General features: G+C 41.0%; 1 protein-coding gene across 1 annotated transcript in view; it reads left to right on the top strand.

Annotated features, from left to right (window-relative positions):
* TRDN (triadin) overlaps nt 1-26,342 on the top strand; it is a 69,470-nt gene that overhangs the window by 24,046 nt on the left and 19,082 nt on the right. Inside the window, exon 4 of the mRNA XM_077811726.1 lies at nt 16,935-16,991. Coding sequence (XP_077667852.1) covers nt 16,935-16,991 — 57 coding nt within the window. The remainder of the gene's footprint in view (nt 1-16,934; nt 16,992-26,342) is intronic.

The following is a 26,342-nucleotide window of genomic DNA, read 5'->3' as shown; positions in this document are numbered from 1 at the left end:
AAGATCAGGGCCAAAAGTTCAATGTATAAATACCAGTAGGTGAGTGAAACTACTATCTCATTAGATTGTTGTGAACAGTTAGTTTTCATATCAAGATTTGAAAGCAGACATTTTGCATATTTCAATTTTTTTTCCAAAAATTTCACATAGCTATAACTGATAGTTAACCATGCCCTTTTGTCTTTCCCTCTTCTAAGAGCTTATCAACATAAAAAAAATTGTAGACTCATTTATATGCAATAAAAGTGATATATCAATATAGCTTATTCCAGTTCAGGAAGCAAAACAATCCAGACCAATGTAAGGTACCTTTATGTCAATATAAGTTCAGCCACATCAGAGTTTATACTGGTAAAAATTCACACTGCTAACCAACTTACTTATCATGGTATAACTTTTCTAGTATAGACTTTTGAGATTAGGACCATAGGCTCTTAAATCATATAGTGACTTTTTAAAATGTTATCCAGTAGCTCATCTGGAAGAATATTGAGGATGGGCAAGAATCCTTTGGATGATATTCATGCTTCATAAATATTTAGACTAGAAAATAAAAATATTTCTAAACCTAAATTTCTTCCTTCAAGCTGCAAATAGGCTAGGAAAGCAAATATTTGAATAGCATGAATGCAACCTGAAAAGTATGGCCCCTTATTGAATTTGCCTATATGGCTGAAGTTTGTGATTTGGGAAATTAATTATTCCATGCACTCATCCCTAGAGTATATACTTATTTGCATCTTTAGTGTTTTCTTTTGTATCTCCATATGGCAATATTCATTTTTCTGCATAAGAGTTCTTCTTTCCCAGCTCTGTAAAGTGTTGTCTATTTCTCTCTAAGCTTCTTCTCACTATAAAGTGTTTTGTGAATTTTTGTGTAAGGAGCAATGTCTTTAAAAAATATCTTCAGAACTGGGTGAATGCCAAAAACACACAAAAAAACTACTTCCCCAGATAGTTTTTTATTTGATTTTTGTTATCATCAATTTCTGTTATGAATGTTCTCTTGACAATGCCATCTTGCTATTTATACTGATCAAAACAGCAATAGCATATCCACTATAAGGGGAACATTTTAAAATATGAAGAAAATATTTTTCAGATTATCTAAAGAAAACACAACTACCTACCCTTAAGCAAGAGTGAATTTTCAATTCCAGGGTTTTCTTTTTCTTTCTTTCTTTTTTCTTTTTTTTTTCTTTTTGCTGTGGGAAGAAAGGTTTTTAACTTGGGATGATATCACAGGGCATTCCAATCCAAAATGTACTGCTTTCTTGTGAAAGATGCACAAAAAATGAGTTCCTGACTCCAATGGTCATTAAAGATCCTTTGGATAGAAATGTAGTAGCACTTGGGGTTTCAGAGTGTTTAGCTTCCCTCCAGCATATCACAGTCCAAATGACGCTACTGAGCTCTTTTAATTTATGCTCCTGCCCCAGCAGAGGGTAGCTGAGTTTGTTGCTGTTAAAGAGGGAAGAGGAGGATGTGAATCTGATCTCTTTTCTGGTTGGGGGTCCATTGTGCCACAGTTGGAATGAAGAGAGCCTGAAAATCAGACTTAGTAGGTGGGAGTTAGGGGAAGACATGAAGAAATGTCTTACTTTCCATAAGAATAACATGTGCGTCCTTCTGATCAAAATCCTCTCTCAGGAGATCCTGGGGTCCTGTATTTTTTCTACAGAGCAAACCCAATGGCTCTTCTTCACCTCCTCCTATTGATTTCAGGGGTAGGAGAGGTGGCAAGCAGTCTCTTCTCTTACTCTCCAGATTTTTGTACCCCAGAATGCACAGCATATATAGGTTTCAGAGTAACAGCCGTGTTAGTCTGTATTCGCAAAAAGAAAAGGAATACTTGTGGCACCTTAGAGACTAACCAATTTATTTGAGCACAAGTTTTCATGAGCTACAGCTCACTTCAGTATGCATCCGATGAAGTGAGCTGTAGCTCACGAAAGCTTATGCTCAAATAAATTGGTTAGTCTCTAAGGTGCCACAAGTACTCCTTTTCTTTTAGCATATATAGGAACTTTATTCTGCACATCAGGCCCCAAGAATGAGGTAAGTGAATCCAATAACAGTGGTGTGTTTACATTGACTTTCCAGTTGAGTAGCTGCCGCAAAACAAGGACCCTGCCAGATGTCTGTACTCTTATTAATAATCTAAGAAGGATGAGATATGGTAATACTCCGGATGGTATTTGGTAGAAAATTGTTAGGGTAGGACAAATGTTCTTGCTGTTTTCAAAAGACAGGAGCTTGAGAAATATTCTTCAGGTTTGGTCCTATATTTTTATATAGCACAGAAGATTGAATGGATTTATAATGGAAGAGCAGTTCTTGATGGTAACAAAACTTAGCAGCTATTTTATTAGCACACACATTGTTTTACCTCAATCAGAGTAAGATTTTTTTTCATTTGCAATAGGGTAGGTAATTAAGCTCTGGCACTCATGCTTAACTGAAGACCCTCCACCATTTTTTCCTCACTTTAAGTATTGTAAAAAAATAAAGCTGACATTTTTAAAGCCTTATCCTCCCCAGAAATGCTCTCAAAAGAGACTTTTAGACAGAATATAATGTTAGATGTAATTAACCACAGACCATGATAAAATAGCCTCTTTATTTCTAGATTGATTACAAAACCCATAATTTGCAATAACTTGTCCAATCTCTCTTCAGTGAGATAGAATTCATGAAAAAGAAAAGACTCTAAATGAACTTTACTTTCCCTGGGAAAATTTAACCAACTTTTGGTTGGACCCAGGGTTCCATCTGTGACTCATTAATTCTTCATTTGAGAGGCACAGTGCAAAATTCCTATAGGAATTTTATTCCTCTTCCTGCCCTCTTCTGTTGGACACAGGTTCAGAGTTTATTAGTGTTCGAACATCAGGAAAGTGCTGAAAGCATGCCCAGAATGAGGTACATTGCGTTGGACATGTTGAGCGGGGTCCCAGAAAAAAAGATTTATATATTTTTGAGTTGGGGGGAGAAATAAATCTGTATTAAAAATTAATTGGGGTTAAGAGTTCTTCTAGTATCCCCCATTTCTCCCTAATTTATCCTTTCAAAGCCTTCAATCACTGTGATGCTCCTTCATACGAGAAAGGTTACATGTTTCTTGCTGGACATCAGAGCTCTTGAACATCTGCCAGAAGGGATTACTCAAATCAGAGACAATGTAAAATGCTGCCTTCCCTTAGATGAAAAATTGCCCTATATATTAGAGTTGATCAGAAGATTTTTTCCTGTTGAAAAATCAAAAATTGATTGGCCAAAAAACAAAATAGTTTTGGAAATGCTACAGTGGTGCCTCAAGCTGCATCCCCTCTCTAGGCCAGGCTCCCTAGTTGGTCTACATATCAGATGATGCACCATGTTCTCACTTTGTGATGTGGGGGGGGGGTGGTACATCATGATGAACCACAATTTCCACGAGACACCAAGGCGGTATAGCTGAATCTAATATTTTCCATGGAAAGCAGACACTTTGAAAAATTGTATTTACTCAAAATCCCAATGTTTCATGGAAACCGTTTAGAGTGGAACATTTTTGACTGACCTACTATATATTCTAAAATGCCCAGGCACATCATTACCATGGTAAAAGATCAGTGCCAATGTTCCATGACTTAATAATAAAATTCTCCTTTAATAACTAAAAATAGCAATGTATTGCTTTATCACCCCATCTGTCCTTGAGACTCCAGAACAAAAACATTTTATTTTGTAGCAGAAAGAATATGATTTGAGTCATAGCAGATGGAAAAAGGCATATATTTCATTGATCCCATAGTAGTAGCGTATAAACAGAGATGGTCATATCAAATTTAGCTTTAGTTTCTCCGTAGGTATGCAAGAGGTTGTGGGGAATGGGGATAATTATGTTTCTCTCGCCACAAGCTGGAAAATTTGGCAATTATCAAAATATCACCTCATGATCAAAACTCTTTTGGGTTGATGATAGAGATGCTGCTGGTCAGTCTATGCTAATGTTTTTACCATGGATAGCTTGGGTGGAGCTCCACCAATGCTAAGAGATTACTTAAAATGTGTGGGGTGAGATCCTAATCGATGCTAAATTTGTTTTGCACTGTTTCTGCAGCACAAAGCAGGCCTAATTCTGATTTCAGTGGCCATCTGAAGATTTGCTTAAAGTGTACAGTAGCACAAAGCCTCTAGGTCTGGCCCTATACCACTCAGTGGAGGGGACTATCTCAAGGAAAGGAGGCATAGCTCGATCACTACTGCATTCTGGCTATCTCCAGCTGCCATAAAAGCCCTCCAGGAGTTATTGTCTTTCGCTATAAATTAGAGCATGTGTGAGGCAACTTCAACTTAATCCTGGCAGCTCCAAGGATTGGGGAGCATAAAAGGTATAGCTTATTTTAAAGTCTACACCATCAACTCTTTGGCCAGTCCCAAAACCTAGGCCCATAGCGTAGACGTAATCTCAGAGTTAATTCTCACAGGCAGAAATATTTGCAATTTATTTTTTTGTATTGTGGCTACTATAAAGACTTGGTGTTTTGCATAGACTGTGGCTCCATGAAATGTTAACATTTTGTTGGGAATGAGTCTTTTGTACAAAATATTTCTCCCCTACCCCCCCTGATTAAAATAGCTTTCATCCTAACCAGCCTCTTCCACCTACAGTAGAGCTAGACCACAGCTGTACAGTTTTGAATGTCTGCTAAGGAGACTAACAAGGGGAGAATTGACTACAATTCTCTATAAAGACAATGTCTAAGAGCAAGTTAAAAATGACCCCTCTGAAGCTCCTAACCCAGCTCATTCCAGCTCTCGCTTTGTGGTTCGTTTACACCCCTAGCAACTTGCCAAGTTAATCATGCACCTGATGCTAGGTAGGCTAGATAAACCGGCAGGGATATAGTCCAGCTTAGTTGTGGGCAGCAGCTATAGGGCTTCTGGCTGCAGGAGGCAGAGTAATTAACCCTAATTTTAGCAGGCCCTTTGGGTGGGGTCCATTCCCCTTTTCACATATGTACATTTTTGAGAAACTGAAGGTTTTAAACACTCAAAGGACCAGATCCACAAAGATGTTTAGGCTCCTAACTTCCATTGATTTCAGTGGAAGTTAGGAGCCTAAACACCTTTGTAGATCTGGGCCAAAATGTTTACCCTCACTGCCTGTAAAAGCAGTTTTGTTTTGTATAGCAAAAGGTATGGGGGGAGAACAAACACAGCCTGAAACCAGGATCAGTTGGTATAGTGTACTCAGCAAAAGACACATACAAATATAACCCCTTAAAATCAGTCCAATCTCTACTGATGAAATTTAAAACAATTGTTGATATTAAAACCCCAATTCACTCTCAGAGTGACTGGCTAATATTAAAGCAGAGAGATGGTGGTTAAGGGACCAGACTAGGCTTCAGAGGATCAGAGTTCAGTCACCAGCTCTGATATTGGTTTCCTCTGTGACCACAGGTAAGTCATTTAATCATAAAACTCCCTATTTAAGAAATGGGAACAATAATATTTCCTTTCAACCATATTCTTCTTCTTTGTTTTTGTTTGGTTGGTTTACATTGTAAGCTCTTTGGAGAAGGGACAGTCTCTCACTGTGTGCAGGTACAGTGCCTAACACGATGGGCCCTGTCCTCAGTTTGGTCCTTTAGGTGGTACCATAATTCACGTTATTACAACTGAATACTTATTAACAGTGAGCAGCCAAACAAGAGCACAGTAAAATAAGCAGACAGGAAATGAACCATTTGTTGATGGAAGAGTAAAAACCTCCTCCTGCCTCATCATGAAGAGGCTATGGGTCTTTATTCATACTAATGTGAGGCTGAACTGTGCTGAGAGGGCACTTCTAGTATAAAGTGCTTCAGGAAACTATAATTTACTTCTCTTTCCCCCTCCCTCCTCTTACTAATGCTTGGTCTTTGTAGTGCACAGGGAGAGCAGGGCTATTAGTAGACACTATAAACTCTTGATAAAGAAAATTAACATGGTAAAGGCTGGGTGGAGAGGAAGCAAGGAGGGACGAGAAGCAGAGCTTCTAAACTGCTTGTTCAGCAGGGATTTTCAATCAAGCTGCAGATTTAGCTCATGTAAATCTGACTGTCATCAGACTATCAGCTTCTTTTGGGTCAACAGCATATAGCTGTGCAGACCTCCTAACAATATAGTCAGTGAATGTAGCTCCTGTCAGAGTTTGAAAATGGTTGGCGAGCAGGCTGCTAGCTTTTCTTCTCGGAGGCATTTAAAACAATTGTACTGCATGTTCTGTATATCCTCAGAATGCTAGATAAGTCAAGCAGTGCCCACATTTTAGGAAATAAACTCTTTGTCCCTTCTAAAAGCCAGCAACATGGGGGAAATGATAATTTTTAAAGTCTGCTTGATAACTAGAAAAACCTAACAATGAAATAAATCTTTTAAAATACATATTCCTTTGCAATAATTTAATAAACTGTGCTGCCATCTCATCAAGAATCAGGATGGTTGCCTTGGTGACAAAGATTATCCTTGCTGCTGCTTGATTCTGTCATTTTTCTCAACATGAATTCATAATATTTAGGATTTATTAACAGTATGTCACGTTGATAGAGATAAATTGTGTGCTTTAAACTGGCCATGTAAGTCTTCTATGATATTACAGCTGCTTTGTCAACTCAGAAATAAGATATGATGTGATTACTAGAAAATTAAAACTATTTGTCATAAAGGGAAGACACAGAGTATCAAAACGACAGAGAAAAAATCCTCAATAGAAAAATCTGATGTTTCGCTATTTTAAATATTTGGAGTTAGCTGTTACCATTTTATGGCTTGTAAATTAATCAAATTCAATCAACATAGAAACGTATACTTGTTTCTGCTGGTAACATTTAACTTGTAATGTGCAGAAATAATGTATTCTAGAGTGTCATATTTTCTGCTGGCTCCAACTGCCTACAGAGATTAAGGAAAAAATCCTAGTGAAGGCAAATTTTGCAAGTTCAGAGTGTATTTTATATATTCAATTTCTTTAAGGACTTTGCATATGTTGTGTCGTAAGCGTTGCTGTAGGTTAGATAATCCATTCAGAAATCTTGAATGTTTCTTGTTGGGAGTTATCTCAGTTAAATAGTTTGTTCAGAAATATTCATGTCAGATTGGATCTGCCTCCGATATGTCATGGGGTCAATTTAGGTTATCTGCTGTATATTGGGTATATGAACATTTTTGAAATAAATTACTGTGTGATCCACTTAAACCATTACAATGGGAAAACCAAACAAAGACTATATCTGAAACACAAGGCTTTCCTTGGATTTTGACAGGGATGGGATGGGGAGGCAAGCAATGTATTTGAATAATTTGAAGTCAGTGGAGCTATGGTAGTTTACACCAGTTGAGGATCTCCTAACAGTCCGCAATGTTTGAACTTGTGTGCATGATTCTGCTAATAGCATAAAATTTATCAGTCTATGGGCCCGATTCAGAAATGCTATGTGAAACTACGTAAAATATGCTCTCCTTACACTGCTCTAGAGCTACGTACACATGCTGGCTCAGATCTACAAAGGGATTTAGGCTTGTATGGCCCAGTTTTAGGCACCACTATAATCCACAACTGCCCCATTCAGCTGCTGCCTAACCCTGTAGGTGTCTAAACTCACTTGTCCAGCTATACCGAAAAAAGGACAGGAGACGTTTGATGTGGTTTTAACAGGTTGCGACTTTATCATTAGATGGGACTATCTGGCAGATAAAAATGCACAGTGCAGGTAACCCCAAGTTCATTCAATAACCACTTACGGGGCTTCTGCCACTGCCCACTTTTTCCATCCAGGTACCCCAGCCAACCCATTCCTTGGACCTTACCATCCACCTGCCTTGTAGGAGGGTTAAGGTGGCTATAAGACAGGGGAGTTGGTTCACTGCTGTACCATTCATAGGAGCCCTAACCTCATTGCCCCTCAGCTCCATTCCTTTAACCAACACCTCCTTTTTAAGTCCTCAACCAAGCCATATATCTGGTCACTGTATCTCTTCTCTATGGAGGACCTGCACTGGACATCCGCCCTACACTTACATCATGAGTTGTGACATACAGTCTACCGCTCTTCATGCCACAAGTCAACAAAGCCTTCCCTAACCCACTATGGCGAAGGTCAATCTGGTGGTAAGGGAAAAATTCCTTCTCAGCCCCCCTTGAAAAAAGGGGTGGCTAATACAGTGCCCATAGCAGGTCTTACCAAACCTGGTATTTCAACACCTAAAGGGGAAGGAAGGTGGGTGCTGCCTCTGCCTGCTCTGTGTAAAATGGGACTTCACACACAGGGCTGCCCCTTTTAAACACTGGTGTCTTTTACCCTTTTGGATCAGTTTGAACTCTCTCCCACTGCCTGGCCATAAAGCACTGTTTCTTTCATTTGGCCAGCCAGAAAAATCCCCCGCCCCCTGCTTAAAGGTGCAATGTGGTCATTAGTATCTTAATTTGTGCTGTAAATGTTCCCTGGGCATATAACTTCCTGCCTCTGGGCGTGCGCACTGGTGCCTTACTGTAGGGATCCAAATTCCTATCTCAGGCCTAAGCCCCAGAGCAACCACAAACTGGGGGGAGCTAGGTGGAGGAATGCCCATCTTCCCTTTTGGGCCCTGTCAGGTAGTCATGCTCAGAGGTTGCCTAACTCCACACAAAATGACCAGGGAGAGGTGGGGACCTCCCTTAACTTCTAGCCTAGTGCTTAGGGCAGTGGTTCAGAAAGTTTTTACTAAGATGACCCACCAGCTGTGTTTCATCTCTTTTTGTGAACCACCATTATGTACATGCATCCTTTACAACTCTAATCTTATCCTGGTGTGGAGGGGAGGCCCTGAATGGAGGGGTGAGAGGGAGAAGTTGGAGAGTGAGCCTGACTAGCAGTCATCCCACAGTCCTGTCCTGTCCTGTCCTGCACGACTGGGCCTGCCTTCCCATTCCAGGCATTGAGACCTGGCATACAGGTCACAGTGACACTCAGATTTGGCTTGGCCACCTCTTCCTCATGATAGAGGGAGTGGCTGGGCTAAACCTGAGTGGTACTATGGCCCTATGCACCAGGTCACAATACTTAGTGTGTGGAGCTGGGCCCAACCCCATAGTTCAGAAGCCGCTGCTTAGGGTTGCCAACTGTCTAATCACACAAACACCCCTGCCCTGCACCCTGCCCTTCCCGTTCTCTGAGGCCCCACCCTGCTCATTCCATCCCCCTTCCCTCCGTTGTTCGCTCTCCCTCACCCTCACTCACTTTCACTGGGCAGGGACAGGGGGTGGGGTGTGGGAGGAGGTGCAGCTCTGCTGCACTGCCAAAATTTTGGTGCCTAAAATCTCCCAGTTTGGCTTCAGTAGCTTCTGGGACTTAGAGCCTGATTCCCGGAGACTCCCAGTGAAACCGGGAGGGTTGACAATCCTACTGCCACTGCAGGGTGGGTTTGCTCTCCAGCTGGCTCCCCTTGCCCTGGGGCTTCCCCTCTGCACCGGGCTGGGAGACGTGTATGTTTGAACAATGACGGGTTAATCCAGCAACGCTTCTAGAATTTCCCGTGAACCACTGGTAGGTCCGGGCCTGCTGTTTGGGAAACACTGGGTTAGGGTACTCACCTGGGATGTGGAGACCTGGTTCAATTCCTCTTTTTTCTTGACGAGCAGAAAGGATTTGGATAGGGTCTACTGCTTCTCAGGTGAGTGCCTTAACCACTGGGCTACAAAGCATTCTCACACTTTCTGTGGCCCATATAATATTTAATTAAAGTGGAGAAGCTTCAAGAAGAGAGACAGAGATCCACATCAGAGTGTCCCATAGTGTAGTGCAGTGTTTCTCAACTTTTTTGTGCTGGCGATCCCCTTTGAACTTAAAAAAAAAATTGGGACCCCCCCATACTAAGACTTGAAAAAATTGGGACCCCATACCTTAAATAGCATTAAGTAAATTATAAATAATACTGGCCCACTAGTGTTAATAAACTAATATTTAAAACCCATGCAAATAATTGAAGGTTAGAAAACAAATGCGTGTGCCAGACAAAGTTTATTTTTACATAGAAAGAAACTATAAATTCACTTTTTACAAATTACAAGTCTTACAGAGTCCTTCAATGAAACACTTGTGCTTTTGTACCAGCTAAATTTTTATGGTGGGTTGAATTAAAGACAATCAGCAGCAGGTCATTCTCCACAGATTATTTATTTAATTGCTTTTCTTTATTGCAACCATCGATGGGAATCACAATTCACATAAATATGACGTTGTGAACAGGATTAAAACTTTCAAAGCTTCAGTTACAAATTTGAGAAACTTATGCTTCTGTGCCATCCAAAATATGCACATGTCTTTTGAAGGAAATGAACACTGAAGCATTTTATCAGATGAAAGCTTGACCAGTTATCTTGCAGGCTCCCTGTGAGTTCGACAGACTCAACTACTCTTTTGTTGAACGAATTAATTATTCACCTCCTGCCAAGTTCTTCATCGTCAGGTGGGAAGTAATCCCAGAGCTGCTTATTAAGTTTAAATATATGTTCAATCATAATGGTTTTAATTGTTTAATGTCCACACTCTTGTCATCAGCAATCAGTTTCATGTACTCACATCTCAGAGGAAATTACTTGAAGTTTTCACTCTGAAGCTGAGCAGACCAGGCTCCAAATTTCTTTCCAAAGAAGCTTCTTTCCTTGTCTCTCAACACAATTATGTTTTTGTGTGGTCCTTGAAAACTCATATTCCACTCATTCACATGACTGCTAAGTAAGTTGACTGAAGAACCCATGGTGGGTCACTGAACAATTTAGCAAAAGGAGGCCCGAGATCCTGTAGGAACACAAGTACTTCAGCTCGCAATTCACAAAGTCTGCTTAACGCTTTCCCCATGAAAGCCCTCTCACTTCAGTGTGCAAGAGAAGAATTTTATGAAGTGCACCTATTTCACACATAAAACTGCAAACAGGCAAGCTGATAGAGGCTGACTTTTTATGAAATTCACAACTTTTACAGACTCGTCAAGCACCTGACACAACTCAGAAGGCATTCCTTTTGCAGTGAGTGCTTGCCGATGTAAAAAGCAATGGGTCCAAATGGCATGAGGCATAATGGTTTCTCATCTCGAAACAAGCCCGCTGTTCTTGCCAGTCATTGATTTGGCACCATCATTGCATAGAGCAATATGTTTTCCCCAATCTATTTCAATATATTTGGTAGCTTCAACAAACAGGTTAAATAGACATTCACTAGTTGTGTGGCTAGGCAGTGGTTTACAGAAGAGCACGTTTTCCTCAATGGTAGCATCTGAATTATATTGAACGAAAGCTAAGAACTGTGCTAAGCCTGAAACGTCTGTTGATTCATCAAACTAAACATAGTTTTAACTTTTCTTTCAACTGCTCATGAATGTCACCAGCCATTTCCTTAATACGCCTTGAAACAGTATCTTTGATAAAGGAATAGCTTTAAGCTTATCTGCCTCTTCATGGCCGAGCAGGCTGGTAAGCACAGCTAATGCCAACAGGAAGTATGAGATTCTCAGCTATTGTATATTTCTTACGTGTTTGGGTAATATGAGAAGGGACACGAGATATGAAGCTTCAAGAGCATTCTTACTGTCATTACTTGTATTCCAAATCAGTGTTTGCTGTCTTTTCAAGCTGTTCAGTTTTCTCTTAAAGAACTCAAGAGGCTTGTTCTTTAATTATGGATGTTTACTTTCCAAATGCCGAATTAATTTAGAAGGTTTCATGCTTTCAGCACTTAGCACTTCACCACCCACAACACAATAAGGTTTATTTTCAATTGCTGTAAAACCGTACATTGAAGAGCTGGAATCGTATTTTCTGCACTTCATCTTCTTTACTCCTTCATTCTGTGAAGTAGTTGGTTGAGCTGTCTTTAAAAATTTATCCATTGCACAAGAAGGTCTCGCTGAAAAATGTGCATACAGTACTACTTGCTAGCCACGAAGAACAACAACGCTGTCTGGACGGGAAGCAGCGTGTGGTTCTGTGAAGTTATATGTTTGCTTGAAGCAGGGCCAGCCTTCAACTTGCTGGGGCCTCACAGAAGGCACATGTGAAGATCTTCGGAGATGGAGCCAGTATTGGGCACCGAGGTGTATTGACCCACAGGCTGGGTGGCCTCCTGAGGTGAGTCAGGGGGTGGAGGTGGTGCTTCCTCCCTAAGCCCCTGCTGCCTGAAGCCAAAATTCTGCTGCCAGGACTGAAGCCCGAGCCCGACTACCCGGGACTGAAGCCTGAGTCCCACCATGGCGGGGGGAGGGTTGAGCTGCTGCTCAAGCTTCATCTCGCCTTGCCTTGCCTCATGGGGGCTGACAGTCTGAACCCCACTGCAGGGCTGACAGCTCGAGCCCGAGCCCAAGCCTTGCTGCCCAGAGCTCACAACCTGGAGCCCGGCCACTGAGGGGATCACAGCCTGGCTAACTGGGACTGACAGCCCCAAGCCCCACTGTGGGGGGCTCAAGCATGTAAATTAGCTTCATGGGGCATGGAGTCATGCTGGCCATGCACTTTCAAGGCCCCTGGGGTTTGTGATCCGCCAGGCTGCAAAATACTGGTCTAGTGGTTAGAACACTCACCTGAGAGGTGGGAGGTCTCTGTTCACATTCCTTCTCTTTATCAATCAGAGAGGGAATTTAAACTGGGATCTTCCATGTCCAGATTGAATACCCTAACCATTAGGCTAAAGGGTATAAAGGTGTCATTACCTTTGCTCCCGGCTGGTGTAGGTGGAGTTAGGCAGGTACCTAACTTATTCTTGCAAGAAATGGCGTAGGTGCCTAAACTGTCTGACTTCAGGAGAGGAGTTCTTGGCTGTGGATTGCATGCAGACAGAGGTGCCTCCCTGCAGCCTGGACCTGTGTGTCTCCATGAGAGAGGTGGGGCTTAGGATACATCCCTCTCATCAGCATCTCCCATTGTCTGGCTTACGCGGCTCCCCGCCTAGTGTCCTGGTTTTGTGGATTCCATTCTTAGGCTACATCTGCACTAGGAACGAGGGGAGTGATTCCCAGTTTGCTATCCTCATGATAGCTTGCATTGAGCTAAAAATAGTAGTATTACAGGCAGAGCAAGCAGCAGCGTAGGCTAGCCACCCCAAGGCCAACTCACCTGAGCTCTGTGGGTATGTCCTGAAGGCGGCTAGCCCATGCTACCGCTGCCCGTGTTACTGTGGCTACGCCACTCTTTTTAGCATGCTAGCCTAGATGAGAGCTAGCATGAGTATGTCTACATGAGCTGGGAACCAGATCCCTAGCTTGTAGTGTAGACGTAACCTTAGAAGCCTATCTCTGCCTGTGCATTTTATAGGGAGACTAGGCACCTAAGTCAGGTTTGTGGTGTTCCAGCAATTTTCTAAGCACTGCAATGCCTAAGTCTCTTTGTGGATCCCCATTGCTCTCCCTGAGTATATCTACACTAGACTTAGCTTAGGGGAAAGCATAAATATATCTTGGAAACAACTTTTGGGGAATTGTCTGCACTAGACTTTATCAGTGTGTTGCCTACTTTTTGTTAATTTGAGAAAAAAAGGTCCGGTGTAGACAATCCTGTACACGTAAGGAAGTCTCACTTGATCTAACATGCTGAGGAGCAATCACAAAAGCAAGAAGATGTAAGTTAAATTAGGGTGGGTGTTACTTTAACTTATAATTTTTTTCTTCTGTAAACATGATGGGGTAGTTCATCCTTTGTATCCTCTCATGATTAGAGATAGTCCCTACATGTGAGGACTGAGAGACAGTGATGAGACTGTGTGGAGCAAGTTAAATACCTTCTGTCCCTGTTGTCCTTAATTTGTGGATAGATTCAAAGATTTCATGTCTCTAATGGTGTCCATTAACATCTTTCATGTACATTAAATTATCAAAAGAACTGTAAAAACAGAGCCAAAAATGCACTAGAAGCATTTTAGAAGCACTAGAAGTTAGAATGCACTAGAAGCCATGTGTAAAACTTGTCGACAATAGCAGTGACTGGGATAGAAATACTGATATAATTGCAGGAAGAAAACAAACCAAACTCAGTTGTAACAGGAGTCTATAAATTGGGTGATTTCTTTGTAGTCAGAATTTGGAGGCCTATAGAACAACCAAAATGCTCTACATATGAAGACGGGAAGTACAGGGTCATTGGGATCTTATGGCAGTTTATCTTCTTACTCTGCATTTATGAGTGGTAATGATGCATATCTAGGCCTCTGCTACTCTTTAATAGGTATTTCTACCTCTTTGCAGAAAGAATGAGTGCTGATTTGAAGGCAGTAGAGACTGGTGATATAGCACTATTATGCTTTTTTCTAAACCTGGCACAAACTCTATTTTAGATAGCAAATACTGCTTGAAATTGACGGATAGGTATTGATTCTCAGCAGTCTGTGGACAAATCTGTGCAGCTGATCAATCTGTTAATGGAATGTAGAAGTTTATCTTTCCCATTTACCCTGTTAAGCAATGCACATGATTTTATGTCCTGAACCAGTGTCTATTGAAGACAATGTGAAGACTCCCACCGACTTCAGAGAGCAGTAGATTGGGCCCTTACTGTCCAGTAGATGCAGTATGTTTTTTCCTCTGTCTCTCTGTTGGATTAATTTTGTGGTGAGTGATCTTGTAATTGGAAACAGGAAAGCCAAACCTAGCCCTTAAGTAAGGGAATGCACCTCCCATTGACTTTAGTAGGAGCTGCACCTGCTCACATCAGGGATTAATTTGGTCTAGTGTCTGATATCAGTTTCACATTCCAGGAGGTGTGCTCATATTACACTAATGCAGACAGTCTACATAGTCTTAATGGGTTTACCAAATGTCCACTTTGATATCACTTGTTATTTTTTCCCAAATGTTAGCAACCAGAACCTTGATTTTTGGCGGGAGGGGAAGATCTGTTTTTAAAGTCTGTATAATATAAATGTTCTTTGTTTGCCATGACTGTATTTTTGATACATGAGATTAAATCAAGTATAAGGCCTATGGCACTAGTATAGTACCAAAGTCACAGATGAAATTTTCTACAGAAGAAATGGCACAGTATTTTGTGGGCTGACAGGAGAGCAGACAATTGCTAAAACATTAAGACAAGCAAGTGTAATCCACACACCTCCTGGGTGTGGTGTTCTGTCCCATCTAGTGGCACTTAGAGAGAGAGTGATTAATGAGTCTGCTTTACAGCTTTAGCTAAGAGCCAAATGGCTTTTAGCTCATGCAGTAGAGGCTTGTGCACTGAGGTCCCAGGTTCGATCCCGCATGCCGACAACCAGGGTCTGTCGGTTTTACACAAGCATTCTCCAGTCCAGTTCCTAAATAAGTTAACTTCTAAATTATGTAGACCATAGGTGCTGACTCTTATTTTTCCTGATGGAGGCCCCACCCCACTCCACCCCTTCCCTGAGGCTCCACCATCTCTCAGCCTCTTCTCACCCTGCTCTGCCCCGTCCCCCAGATTTCCCCCCGCCTGCCCCTCACTTGCTGCTCTCAGCCCCTCCCACAAGGCCCCCCCACTCGCCCGCCACTGGTTCCTCTCCACCCTCCCCCAAGTGCCACCCGTCAGCCACTGAACAGCTGATCGGCGGCCAGCTCCAGGGCCCTGCTGAACACCTGTGGCTGGTGGTTGCAGAGCACTGTCTATTTTTTCCTGTGGGTGTTTGAGCCCTGGAGAACCCACAGACTCAGCACTCATGATGTAGACTGTGGAACAGGGCTGTGCTTTGTTATTTGGGTTATACAAGCCCTCCAAAAAAGTGGAAGATGCCGATTTTGGGGAAGGAGATATTCCAGTGTAAATACTGGAAAGCACACAAAAGGTAACGTTGTGAGGTATTTCTGAATTTGTGTTTGTTTTCATGTGGGCAAGACAAGTACAATAAACAAGCTGCCCATGATTTTTAAGATTTGATAGTGTTGGAATAATTCTAGGATCTGTACATTGAGTTATTATAGAAAAGTGAGGTAAAATGTAGTATAGCCTGTCCTGATTGGGATGTATAAATTAGAATACCATAATCAACCATTCAACATTAATTGCAGTTTTTAAAAGTTACTTGAAGACAGACCAGTTAAACATTTTGATACAGCTGCATTCTTTGAATTTCCTATCACTGCATTTCACTCTTTCAATCAAAACAAGTCCCAGGCAATCAGTTAATTTAAATTAATCAGTAAAGTTTGCCCATTATGGTATAATATTATATCCTTAGTCATTGCTATGGGCTCTGACCCTCAATTCTGGAAACTTATCTCTATTATATGTTATAAAATCTAAGCATTATTACCTGTTATTCCAATGTTAATGGTGTCCTGGGCCTATCCAAACTACAGAAAAACTACATTCTCTCCCCAAAGGAACTTGAATTTTAAATATACACCTAAGTGAATGGAATTCATATTTAACATGAAATGTCTGTCTTGATCAATCTAAGATGTTTATTTAGTTTCAGTAATTATTCAATGTTTATTAAATATAATCACAAATGCTTAGTAAGAACATTTTTATTGAAATTCAATAACTCTTTATGTATTTTTATATAGTTTTACATATAAACAAAACAATTGATAACTGTATTACTATATTTAAAACTGAATCCTTATCGTAGGCACTTAATATTAAGTGTGACCTTTTGCAAGGTATTTACAGTGTAGAATCCATAATAGTTAATGGCAGGAAGATCTTTTTTAAAACAAGGATATACTTTTTTCCTACTCTTAGGAATGAATAAAAAGCTATGAATTATAGAAACAATAGTACACACTGAGAATAATGCTTTGTATATGGCCAGAATTTTGTCACATATGATTCCAAATATACAGCTTAGAGATCCATGAATCTTTAATATATCTTTATAATGTATTTGTTATTTTTATTATAATTTATTTTCTTTATTGCTATTTGAGAGTTCCCCCCCCCATAAATAAACTATTAATTGTGTTCTTTCCAGAAATTCGTAAAGACAAGCCTGACAGACAAGAAAAACTTGAAAAACCAGCACCAAAAGGTAATTACTATTTATATATGTGTTTGTAATAGATAACATATTTATTAAAATTATAGTATATTGCAGGAGCATTCAGGAAGTTCCTAATCAGGATCAGGGCCTTATTGAACTATGCATTGTATGGCCACATATAAAGACATACTCCTTGACCCCAATAGGTCCCAGTCTACCTATTCATCTGTCTCTAAATATAATTACATAAAAACCTACATTAAAAGAACATTAGGGTTGCATAGTCAAGCACTCAGAAGTTTAAAAATTGTCAAAATAAAAATTGCCCAGGCAGCCTTGATTTGGTCTCTTATATATGTATTAAAATTCAGTTTTTAATGACAAGATCCTATACTATGTTACAGGAAAGACAGATGTCCTACTCTCAGTTCTTACGGCCATCACCACAGTGTTCCCTGGCAGCCAGAAAAGTCCTGTTCAGATTCTGCAGCCCCAGGCTGGAGCATGTTCAGTGCAAAGAAATCTTTGGAAAATGTTGCTGTCGGCCTCTAACAAACCTATCTGGAGCATGTGCAAGTGGCAATTTTCAGAGGTTTATAACTTGGCCAAATTTCTGTGAATTTTCATGGAGAGAGTAAAAAACACTTTTCTGATACTAGGGAAATTTCTCTGCCAAATTTCAAGTCTCTCTTCTGAAGCATGTGGAGGCATTACAACTTCTCAATAAAAATGGTTGTAAGAATTGTTTATTATGGGCAAAAAATATATTTTTCCATAATCTCATTTTTGAAACAACTGAACCAATTTTTCTGTAATTTTCAAAAACAAATTCAGCCCGAAACAGACACTTGGCATGGAAAATTTCAGCCCAATATTTAAAATCTGGGAAAGCCAAAAGCAACTGAAAAGAGGGTCTTATAATGAAAAGTATTAGGCAACCTTACACTGTTAGCTCTGCCTATAATTAAACATTTTATTCAAATCTTTTCTGAAACTACTAATTGCAAAGTAAAATACAGTTACTGTACTTAGAAAAATGTATTTTAAGGAAAGGAAATAATCTGAGAACAGATCCAACAAAGCACTAATTCTGACAGTAGTGCCTTAACAACACAGTGATTTAAGGAATGATGTCACAGTATTTATTAATTAGCATTAGCTTGTGTTGTCCTTCTATGGAATATACCCATGTTGTGGGGCACACTCCCTAGGAATGATATAACTCAAAATATCAGAGAAAGACTGTATAGTAAGAATACTGAGAGCATCCATATAGAGTTTTCCTTTACAAGACCATTCTGATTTATGAAAATAATTCAATCCAACTCTGATTTGGAGTTGTGATGAAATAATGGGTGTACAAAAACTGAAGATCTTTTTATATGACATGGACAGGAAACTCACTAAATTTCAAATGCATCAAAGTCAGAAGCTGGGTAAGTGCCCTGGTAACACCTGGCTCATAGAGAGGAATTCTTTTGCAGAACACAGAGTAGCAGTATGCAACTATAGCAAATGAAGATAAACCAGATAACATCACGGGCTAAACCTGTCTTTATTTTAAGAAACAAATGTTCTTATGTTCTTACGCGCTGATTAGGCCTCAATTGGAGAACTGTGTCCAGTTCTGGGTGCCACATTTCAGGAAAGATGTGGACAAATCGGAGAGAGTCCAGAGAAGAGCAACAAAAATGATTAAAGGTCTAGAAAACATGACCTATGAGGGAAGATTGAAAAAACTGGGTTCTGTTTAGTCTGGAAAAGAGACAATTGAGAGGGGACATGATAACAGTTTTAGTTTTCAAGTACATGAAAGGTTGTTACAAGGAGGAGGGAGAAAAATTGTTCTTAACCTCTGAGGATAGGACAAGAAGCAATGGGCTTAGATTGCAGCAAGGGAGGTTTACGTTGGACATTAGGAAAAACTTCCTAACTGTCAGGGTGGTTAAGCACTGGAATAAATTGCCTAGGAAGGTTGTGGAATCTCCATCATTGGAGATTTTTAAGAGCAGGTTAAATAAACACCTGTCAGGAATGGTCTAACTAATACTTAGTCCTGCCATGAGTGCAGGGGACTGAACTAGATGACCTCTTGAAGTCCCTTCCAGTCCTATGATTCTATGTTCTTACTTCTCATCCTCCCGTACCTTCTTCCTGGGACTTGATGTCCCACTCCCATCTCCTAAGGACTTTAAGGGAACCAGGGCTTTTCTCTCCCTCATCAGCCCTTTTTAGGATCCACCAGAATGGGCTGTTGCCATTTTCCCTCTGGCTCCCAAAGCAGAGAAGCAGGAGCACAGTGACCACTCCTGCTCTCACTGCCAGCAGGCTCTACTTGGGTGGGATTGAAAGAACATCAATAATCCTTAACATGGAAGCTCATAACCACAATATTAGGCATTGGGTATGTTTGCTTTTTAAGTAGAAATTATGCTAAGGATTATGAGGCTACCTCAAATAAAGCCAAGTGTGAGAAGGGGGTCTTTCTTTATTCTCACTTCCTATGATGACAGTGGAATTTTTACCCTCTTCATAAGATGATATGTTAGGACTGAGGAGAAGACATAAGCCGTAACTTGGCAACCCTCTGAATAATAACATGCTAGGAGTTGGCAACCAGCTCCACTTGAACACCCGTTGGAGGTATCCCAAGGGAAAAGAGCAAGAGGGCTCTCACTTTAATTTGAAAAGGGAGGAGAGAGAGAGGTTCTGAAGTTGTATGCACAGCTACAAAATCCAAGACTGTAAATTCATAAACTTTTGTTAAGAATACACTGCGGTTCACAAATGAATGTGTCCTCAAGCCCAAGTCTCAGTTCAAGTGGGTTTCACATTCAGTGTGACTTTCGCACAAATCTAATTTTAAGCTTCATTAGAGGGCTTGTCAACACAGACACACTCAGGAATGTTAAGATGAATTAACTAAAGGTGTTGAAGTTAAAGCATGTAAATTAAAGCACATTAAACCCTTGTGTGCACCTTCTCATTCAGAAGTATAGTGGCCTTAGTTCACTATATTGTAATCTTGAAGAAAGAAGCTATAATGAACTAAGGCTGCTTTACTTCTGAATGGAGTGTCCACACAGAAGTTTAATGTGCTTTAACTTCACAGCTTTAGTTAATTCAGCATTTCCTGGATGTCCCTGTGTAGACAAGCCCTAATTCAGTTAATTGGAGCAAACATTCTCTTCTTCATCAGTACTACACTCATCACCCTAAGTCTTACTGAGCTGAGAACTATTTTTACTTTGCTAAGATATGGAATTAATGCCTCCTTAATCTCTTTTTTCCCTTGCTCATTTTGGGCACAGAAATGTTACCCAACACTCTCTCCAACTTTTTAACTGAGCAGACTAAATTTGACTCCCCTGCACTTTCTTTTTTCATTTGGTGCAGTTTAAATATACTATCAGATGATTAGTGTTTTGGAAAATATCAGAAATGTGCTCCTCACATCTGTTTTTTATTGTCGGTGAAGTGGGTAGCAATGCCTAGAATAGTATATAGTTAAGGAGTCTTAACACTTTCCATTATAAGCTCCTGTGCTCAATTTCTTACAAGTTTGCCACACTTTAACCATTCAGGATGAAATTTTCCATGCTTGCTCTCTGCCCCAGTCTAAATTTTCTTTTAAAGTTTCATCAAAAATGGTTAAGCAATTTCAAAAAATGAGACTAGGGACAGAGGAAATGTTGTCAGTATTATTAAAAACACATTCCAGCTGTTTTTCTCAACAGCTCCAACATCTCCATGGTTTGGGATTTGAAATTTGGCAGGAGGAAAATAAAAAGTGCTTTTTTTCTATTCACATGGAAATCAGCCAGATTTGCCCAAACTATGGGAAATCACAATTTGTGCCAATGCAGCAGAACTAGTTTTGCTTTTGCTTCTTAATTTTCGGAATATATTGTGCACTGGATGAGTTAGGGATCTTGTCCTCACCTCCTCCCCCCAAAAAAGGATGTGATCATATAATTGAAGACCATATGATAATGGCACATGCACAAAGGAGTTTAGTTAAGGCTGTACAGTAAGGCTTAATGCTGGCTTTTTTTAACTTCCGAGGGTTTGACTTTGCAACCTTAATGTTAGAGCTGATCGAAAATCTTTTAAAAAACATTTGATGGAAACCAGACAGGCTGGCCAGCCAGACAGCCTGGTTTCCTCACAGCCCATCAACCTGCCTCCCTGAGCTCTGCAGCTTCTCGGCAGCCAGGCTGGTGGGGAGCTTGAGAAACAGGGCTCTCTGGGTTTCCAAGTTCCACAGCTCTGTGGCAGCCAACCTATCTCCCCAGCTAGGGAGCATATTTCTTGGCAGAAGTGTTTAGATTTGGGGGTCCTAATGTACGTTTATTATAGAGATGATCCTGAATGCTGAATCAGGATTGCTGAAACATATCTGGATCAGTAATCTTCCCAAAGTTTTGTGGGACCTGCTCAGTGTTTCTGTTTTGGGCCTATATCTACTGTTCATAAGCTATTACCAAACACTACATGAAAGGAATGTTAAAATTGCAAAGTCAAGAATTCAGTACACAGGACAGATGGTGCTCAGGGAATGATGTATTAGGGATGTGTAATGAAGGAGACTGTCTGTGGGACCTCCTTCGTGGCAGAAGTTGGAAGGTGAGCAAGTCAGGGAACAGCAAAAAGAAAAACAATGGTGTTGAATCTCACAGAGCTTAGTAAAGTCTCTCTCTCTCTCTCTCTCTCTCTCTCTCAACCCCCAGTTGAAGTTGCTCCAGTCTGGATAAATACTTAACTAGTCATTGGAGTAGAGGAATTGGACCCTGGCTCTCCCATGTGGGTGCCCAAACCCCCACGCTACAGAGTCAGTCTCTTTTGTTGGCCCAATGACTGTTTGAGTATTTATCAAAAGTGGACCAGATTCAACAAGAGAGATTGAGAGACACTTATACAGGACTATCCCATAGCCCGGTGGTTAGGGCATGTGCCTGAGAAGTGGGAGACCCCTGTTTGAATCTTTTCTCCTTGTCAGACGTAACGAGAATTGAACCTGGATCACACATCTCAGCTGAGTGCTCTAACCACTGGACTAAAAGCTATGAGGGAAGCCGTAGCACCATCACCACCTCTTCCTCTGGTCTTTCTTGCAAAAAATGGCTTAGCTGTGTAAATCCAGGAGAGGGTTCCTAGTTGTGGATCCCAAGCATAGTTAGACACCTCCCTGCAGTTTGGATTTAGGTGCGTTACTCCCAGAGAGGGCAGAGTTTAGGACACAACCCTCTCATCGGCATCTGCTATTGGCTAGCATAGGCAGGAAGCTGCCTAGCTCACTGGTCTTTGTGGATCCCATTCTTAAATGACTAGCTCTTCCCATGCATTCTATATGGAGCCTGGGCACCTAACTCAAGCTTTGTGAAGTCCAGTCATTTTTCTAGGTGCTACATGTCACACAATACCTAAGTCCCTTTTTAGATCCAGGGCTATATCATAATCCCTAGGCACAAGTGGGCCAAATTAAGATTGCACAGGCAACCTTAAACCTGGCATTTCCCAATTTTGTATACAGAAGTGCTGTATATAAATCCAGATGTGTCTCCCAGTAGCATAACTGCATTGCTATGCAAAGACTCAATCTTGATTTTAGCACCTGCCCAGCCCTGGTCAGACTGAGACTGAGAGCTTTGTTAAGTGGATGATTTAAGCATGCTAGAAGAGAAGGATACTCACATTATTCTAGTCTGACTCCTGCTAGTGGTGAAAAAATGTGGCACCTACCCATCCAGGCCTCCAGGTCTGTAGAACTTGAGATATTGTATGTAATATGGCTTTGAGGCCTCCCTTCTAAAGTTGAACATGAGAGATTCCATAAAAAGCAATGAGTTTATTTTAATTTGATTAATTTATGAAAATGTGACATTTAAATGTATTAGATCAAAAGGCCTCAGTGGAGTCAGGTGGCCTGACTGCTGCAGACCTTCATTGTGATTGAGGAGTCAAAAATGCCTCATCACCACAGCCCTGGAATGTGATCACTTTAATTTTGGCAACACCTGCCCTTCCCAGATAAATTTGTTGCCTGAAGTCATAGCTCTGACCGTCTCCATATGAGGTAGTGCTAAACTCTACAAGCTGAGATTACCATATTCTGAGGCTACTGTGATACCAGCATGCAGGATAAGACTCTCAGACTAATTAGAACATTCCTTCATCTTACTGTAAAAAAAAACCAACAAATTATGCTTATGCCAGCCTTCCACAATGCTTTTCCACATTCCAGGCTACGTGCCCAGCTTCATCAAACTACTTTTAATCCCTCACAAAGGAGCCAATTTGTCTGCACTCCCCCCATTTACCTTGCGGCCTACAGAAGCATACATATTTTTCATTTATGCTAAGGTCACTTTGTACCACTCTGGTAATGCAAAAGGATTTTAAAATGGGCATAAATTACATTCATAACTACTTTAAGGATCCTTTATGCAGCCTACCATGAGGGTGTACATGGGCCTTAGTGTAAATGAGAAACAGGTCCTCTCTGCATAATTTGTGTCTTTGTACTCAGCATGTCTCTTTCAAGGTTCATTTTGGTCTCTGATGCCAAAACATGAAATAGGGAGATGCCATAGGGAAGTGGAGTGAAAGGGGCCTTTGTGAAGGATGATTTATCTCCTATATACATGTATGACACCTTAAGTAGTCTTAATAGGTCATATGCAGCCATTTCATTGATGGCTAAAAAAGCACATGAATGGTCATCACCCTGTCTACATAGTTCAGCTATTCTTTCTAGCATTTACAAGGAGTGTCATCAAATGAAAAAAGCTCATGCATCACAGAGGATGAACAACCAGTAGGAAAGCTGTCAGTAGCAGAATTGTGCTGACTTTCCCTCAAAAGCTGGCAGCACAGCTCTATGAAAAGTTGTGCACCTTAATTGAATTTGCTGCTTTTTTCACATGCAACCATCATGCAAGAGCATGTAGTCCTGTTACTGCTTCAATATCCTTACCCCTGTTGAAAGGGGTAACGACAGGGGACACCACCTTACTTTTTCTTGTTACACGACTGAGCATCCTAAAACACACACTGAATCCCAAAAGCCTGTGAGAGTACATTACTTATGTGGTTTTCAAAGCCACGTAAGGGATTTGGACACCCCGGCCCAGATCCATCAAGACACTTTAGCACTTCAACCCCAGACATAGGCATCTAAGTCCCAGTTTTGGATCCACTGTGTTCCACTGAACTCTTGCCAAACCCACTAGGCACCTAAACTCACTTGGCACCTAAGTTTTTAGGATAAAAGTTCCCTAGACACCTATGTTTCTCCCTTTAGGCGTGTGCCCTGCTGCCTCCCTCTAGGTGTCTGGATGTATATCTCCTCACTAAGCCTCAGAGTGATTTCCCCCTCTGAAGAAAGATGGACATTAGTCTGCCTAAGTCACATACGGGGCCCAGTCTGGTAGCTGTGCTCAGAGGTTGCCTACTGGATTGGGTCCCATTCAAAATCTGGCTGGAGGAGGAGGTGCCAGTGCCCACCTTTAAAAACTTTTAACATCGTGAGTAGATGCTTGCTTGGGATGTGATAGATGTGGGTTCAATTCCCACATCTCAGAAGAGTGCTCTAACTTGTGAACTATTGGATAGTCTGATGTGGGGAATCCCTCCATCTCCCTTGTGAAAGCTTTTCCCCTGACCACTGGACTACAGAGTCGTTCTTTTGCTTGCTCTCTCTCTCTCTCTCTCTGGCCCAAATGACTGTTTCACTATGGATAAATACTTAAATAGTTATTAGGCCAGAGAGAGAGTGAGAATGACTCAGGGGTTAGGCATCCACCTGGGAGATGGAAGGTCCAGGGTCCAATCTCCCTGCTCCAATCACTTTTATTATTTATCCACATCCACAGTGGAACAGCTTCAGCATAAGAGATTGGGACAGTCTGCTGTGGGGCCCCCTCGTAGCTCAGTGGTTAGAGAACTCTCCTTAGGATTTAAACAGGGGTCTCCCACCTCTGGCAGACAGAGGAATTGAACCTCGAGCTTCCACTTCCCAAGCAAGTGCTCTAGTCATTGGGCTAAAAGTTATAAGGTGGATGGCAGCAGCTGCATCACCACCACCTCTCCTCATTCCTGCAAGAGACTCCTAAGCTGCCTGAGTCCAGGAGGTTCCTGTTCACTAAGCAGAAATAGACACTTCCCTGCAGCCCAAATTTAGGGGCTGTCTCCCAATGAGGAATAGGATTTAGGACACACCCCTCTTGACAGCTGCTCCCATTGGTTAGCTTAGGTGGCTCCCCAACTAGTGTGTGGGCTTTTGTGGGTTCATTCTAAGGCACTTATCTTTCCTCATTCATTGTGTAGGGAGCCTAGGTGCCTAACTTCGCTTTGTGGATCATGATATTGTTCCTGTGATTTTTCTGGGCACCTAAAAGTTGGATCCCATCCTCAGTTCCTGTTCATTATAGTGTACATTGGGATTCCAAATCCTTTAGGTGGCTTTGAAAAGTCCTCTACTTCTTCCCATTACACTAGTGAGTAGTAATAAAAATTGTTTGCTTGTTATTGACATTTTATTTGCTAACATTTTCACATGTGAGGAAATGATGAAATTAGGGAACATTTGCAACAAACATTTGGTTTAACGAAATACGCACTGAGTCATGATTTTAGGAAGAAATATTTAAACAAGAAAATCATGTCATTTGTGCTGCTTCTTAGCACTTCTGATAAAGTAAAATTTGCTAAAAAATAATTGCGAGTAGAGCAGGGCAGGAACGTATATGCATGCAAAAGTGACAAGTCATCCACTTGGCATGACTCTATTTTAGTTTTTGCCAGAAAATTGAGGTGAGGAGAGAAAATGTCTCTTCCTTTTTCCATAAAACGCCACCAATTTAGTCCTTCATGGGGGTTTTGTGGTGGTGGGCATTTTTACATGCAGTTCTTTATGAGCTGGGATACTATGATATCCAAACTCTTGATATCCAAACTCTTGTCGGTCAGCAGCTGGCTATTTACAGGCATCAAGTCTCTCTGCTAAAGGAGGTATGTGCAGCTAACTGTGTTTTAAACAGCTATTCTTCTGATGTTATGTTCTTATTACAGACGTGTATCCTTGCTAATCCGTCTTTGTGGTTGAAGTAACATCCAAAAATAAAGAACAGCTTGGAAGGCAATGTGTGAGCCATTTTCTGTTAAGAATAGAAAGTGCTGCTGTCAAAATAGTTTCCCACATTGGGATCCGAGAGCAGCATGCTTATGCAATGGAGCAAAACCAAATCCTGCAAATGAGATTAAGCTGAATAGTCAGTTACGGTGCAGATACACGATCCAACAATTTTCACAAGCATAAACAGGCTCATTTGTTAGAAAAAAAGATCCATATCTCTGTTGTACATGTAAGCAAATAGGAAAATTTAAGAAAGATTGCTG

The sequence above is a fragment of the Eretmochelys imbricata genome, chromosome 3 (genome assembly GCF_965152235.1).
Source record: "Eretmochelys imbricata isolate rEreImb1 chromosome 3, rEreImb1.hap1, whole genome shotgun sequence".
NCBI lineage: Eukaryota > Metazoa > Chordata > Testudines > Cheloniidae > Eretmochelys > Eretmochelys imbricata.
The sequence above is the reverse complement of the archived record's forward strand: the minus strand, read 5'-3'. Positions and strand labels throughout refer to the sequence as shown.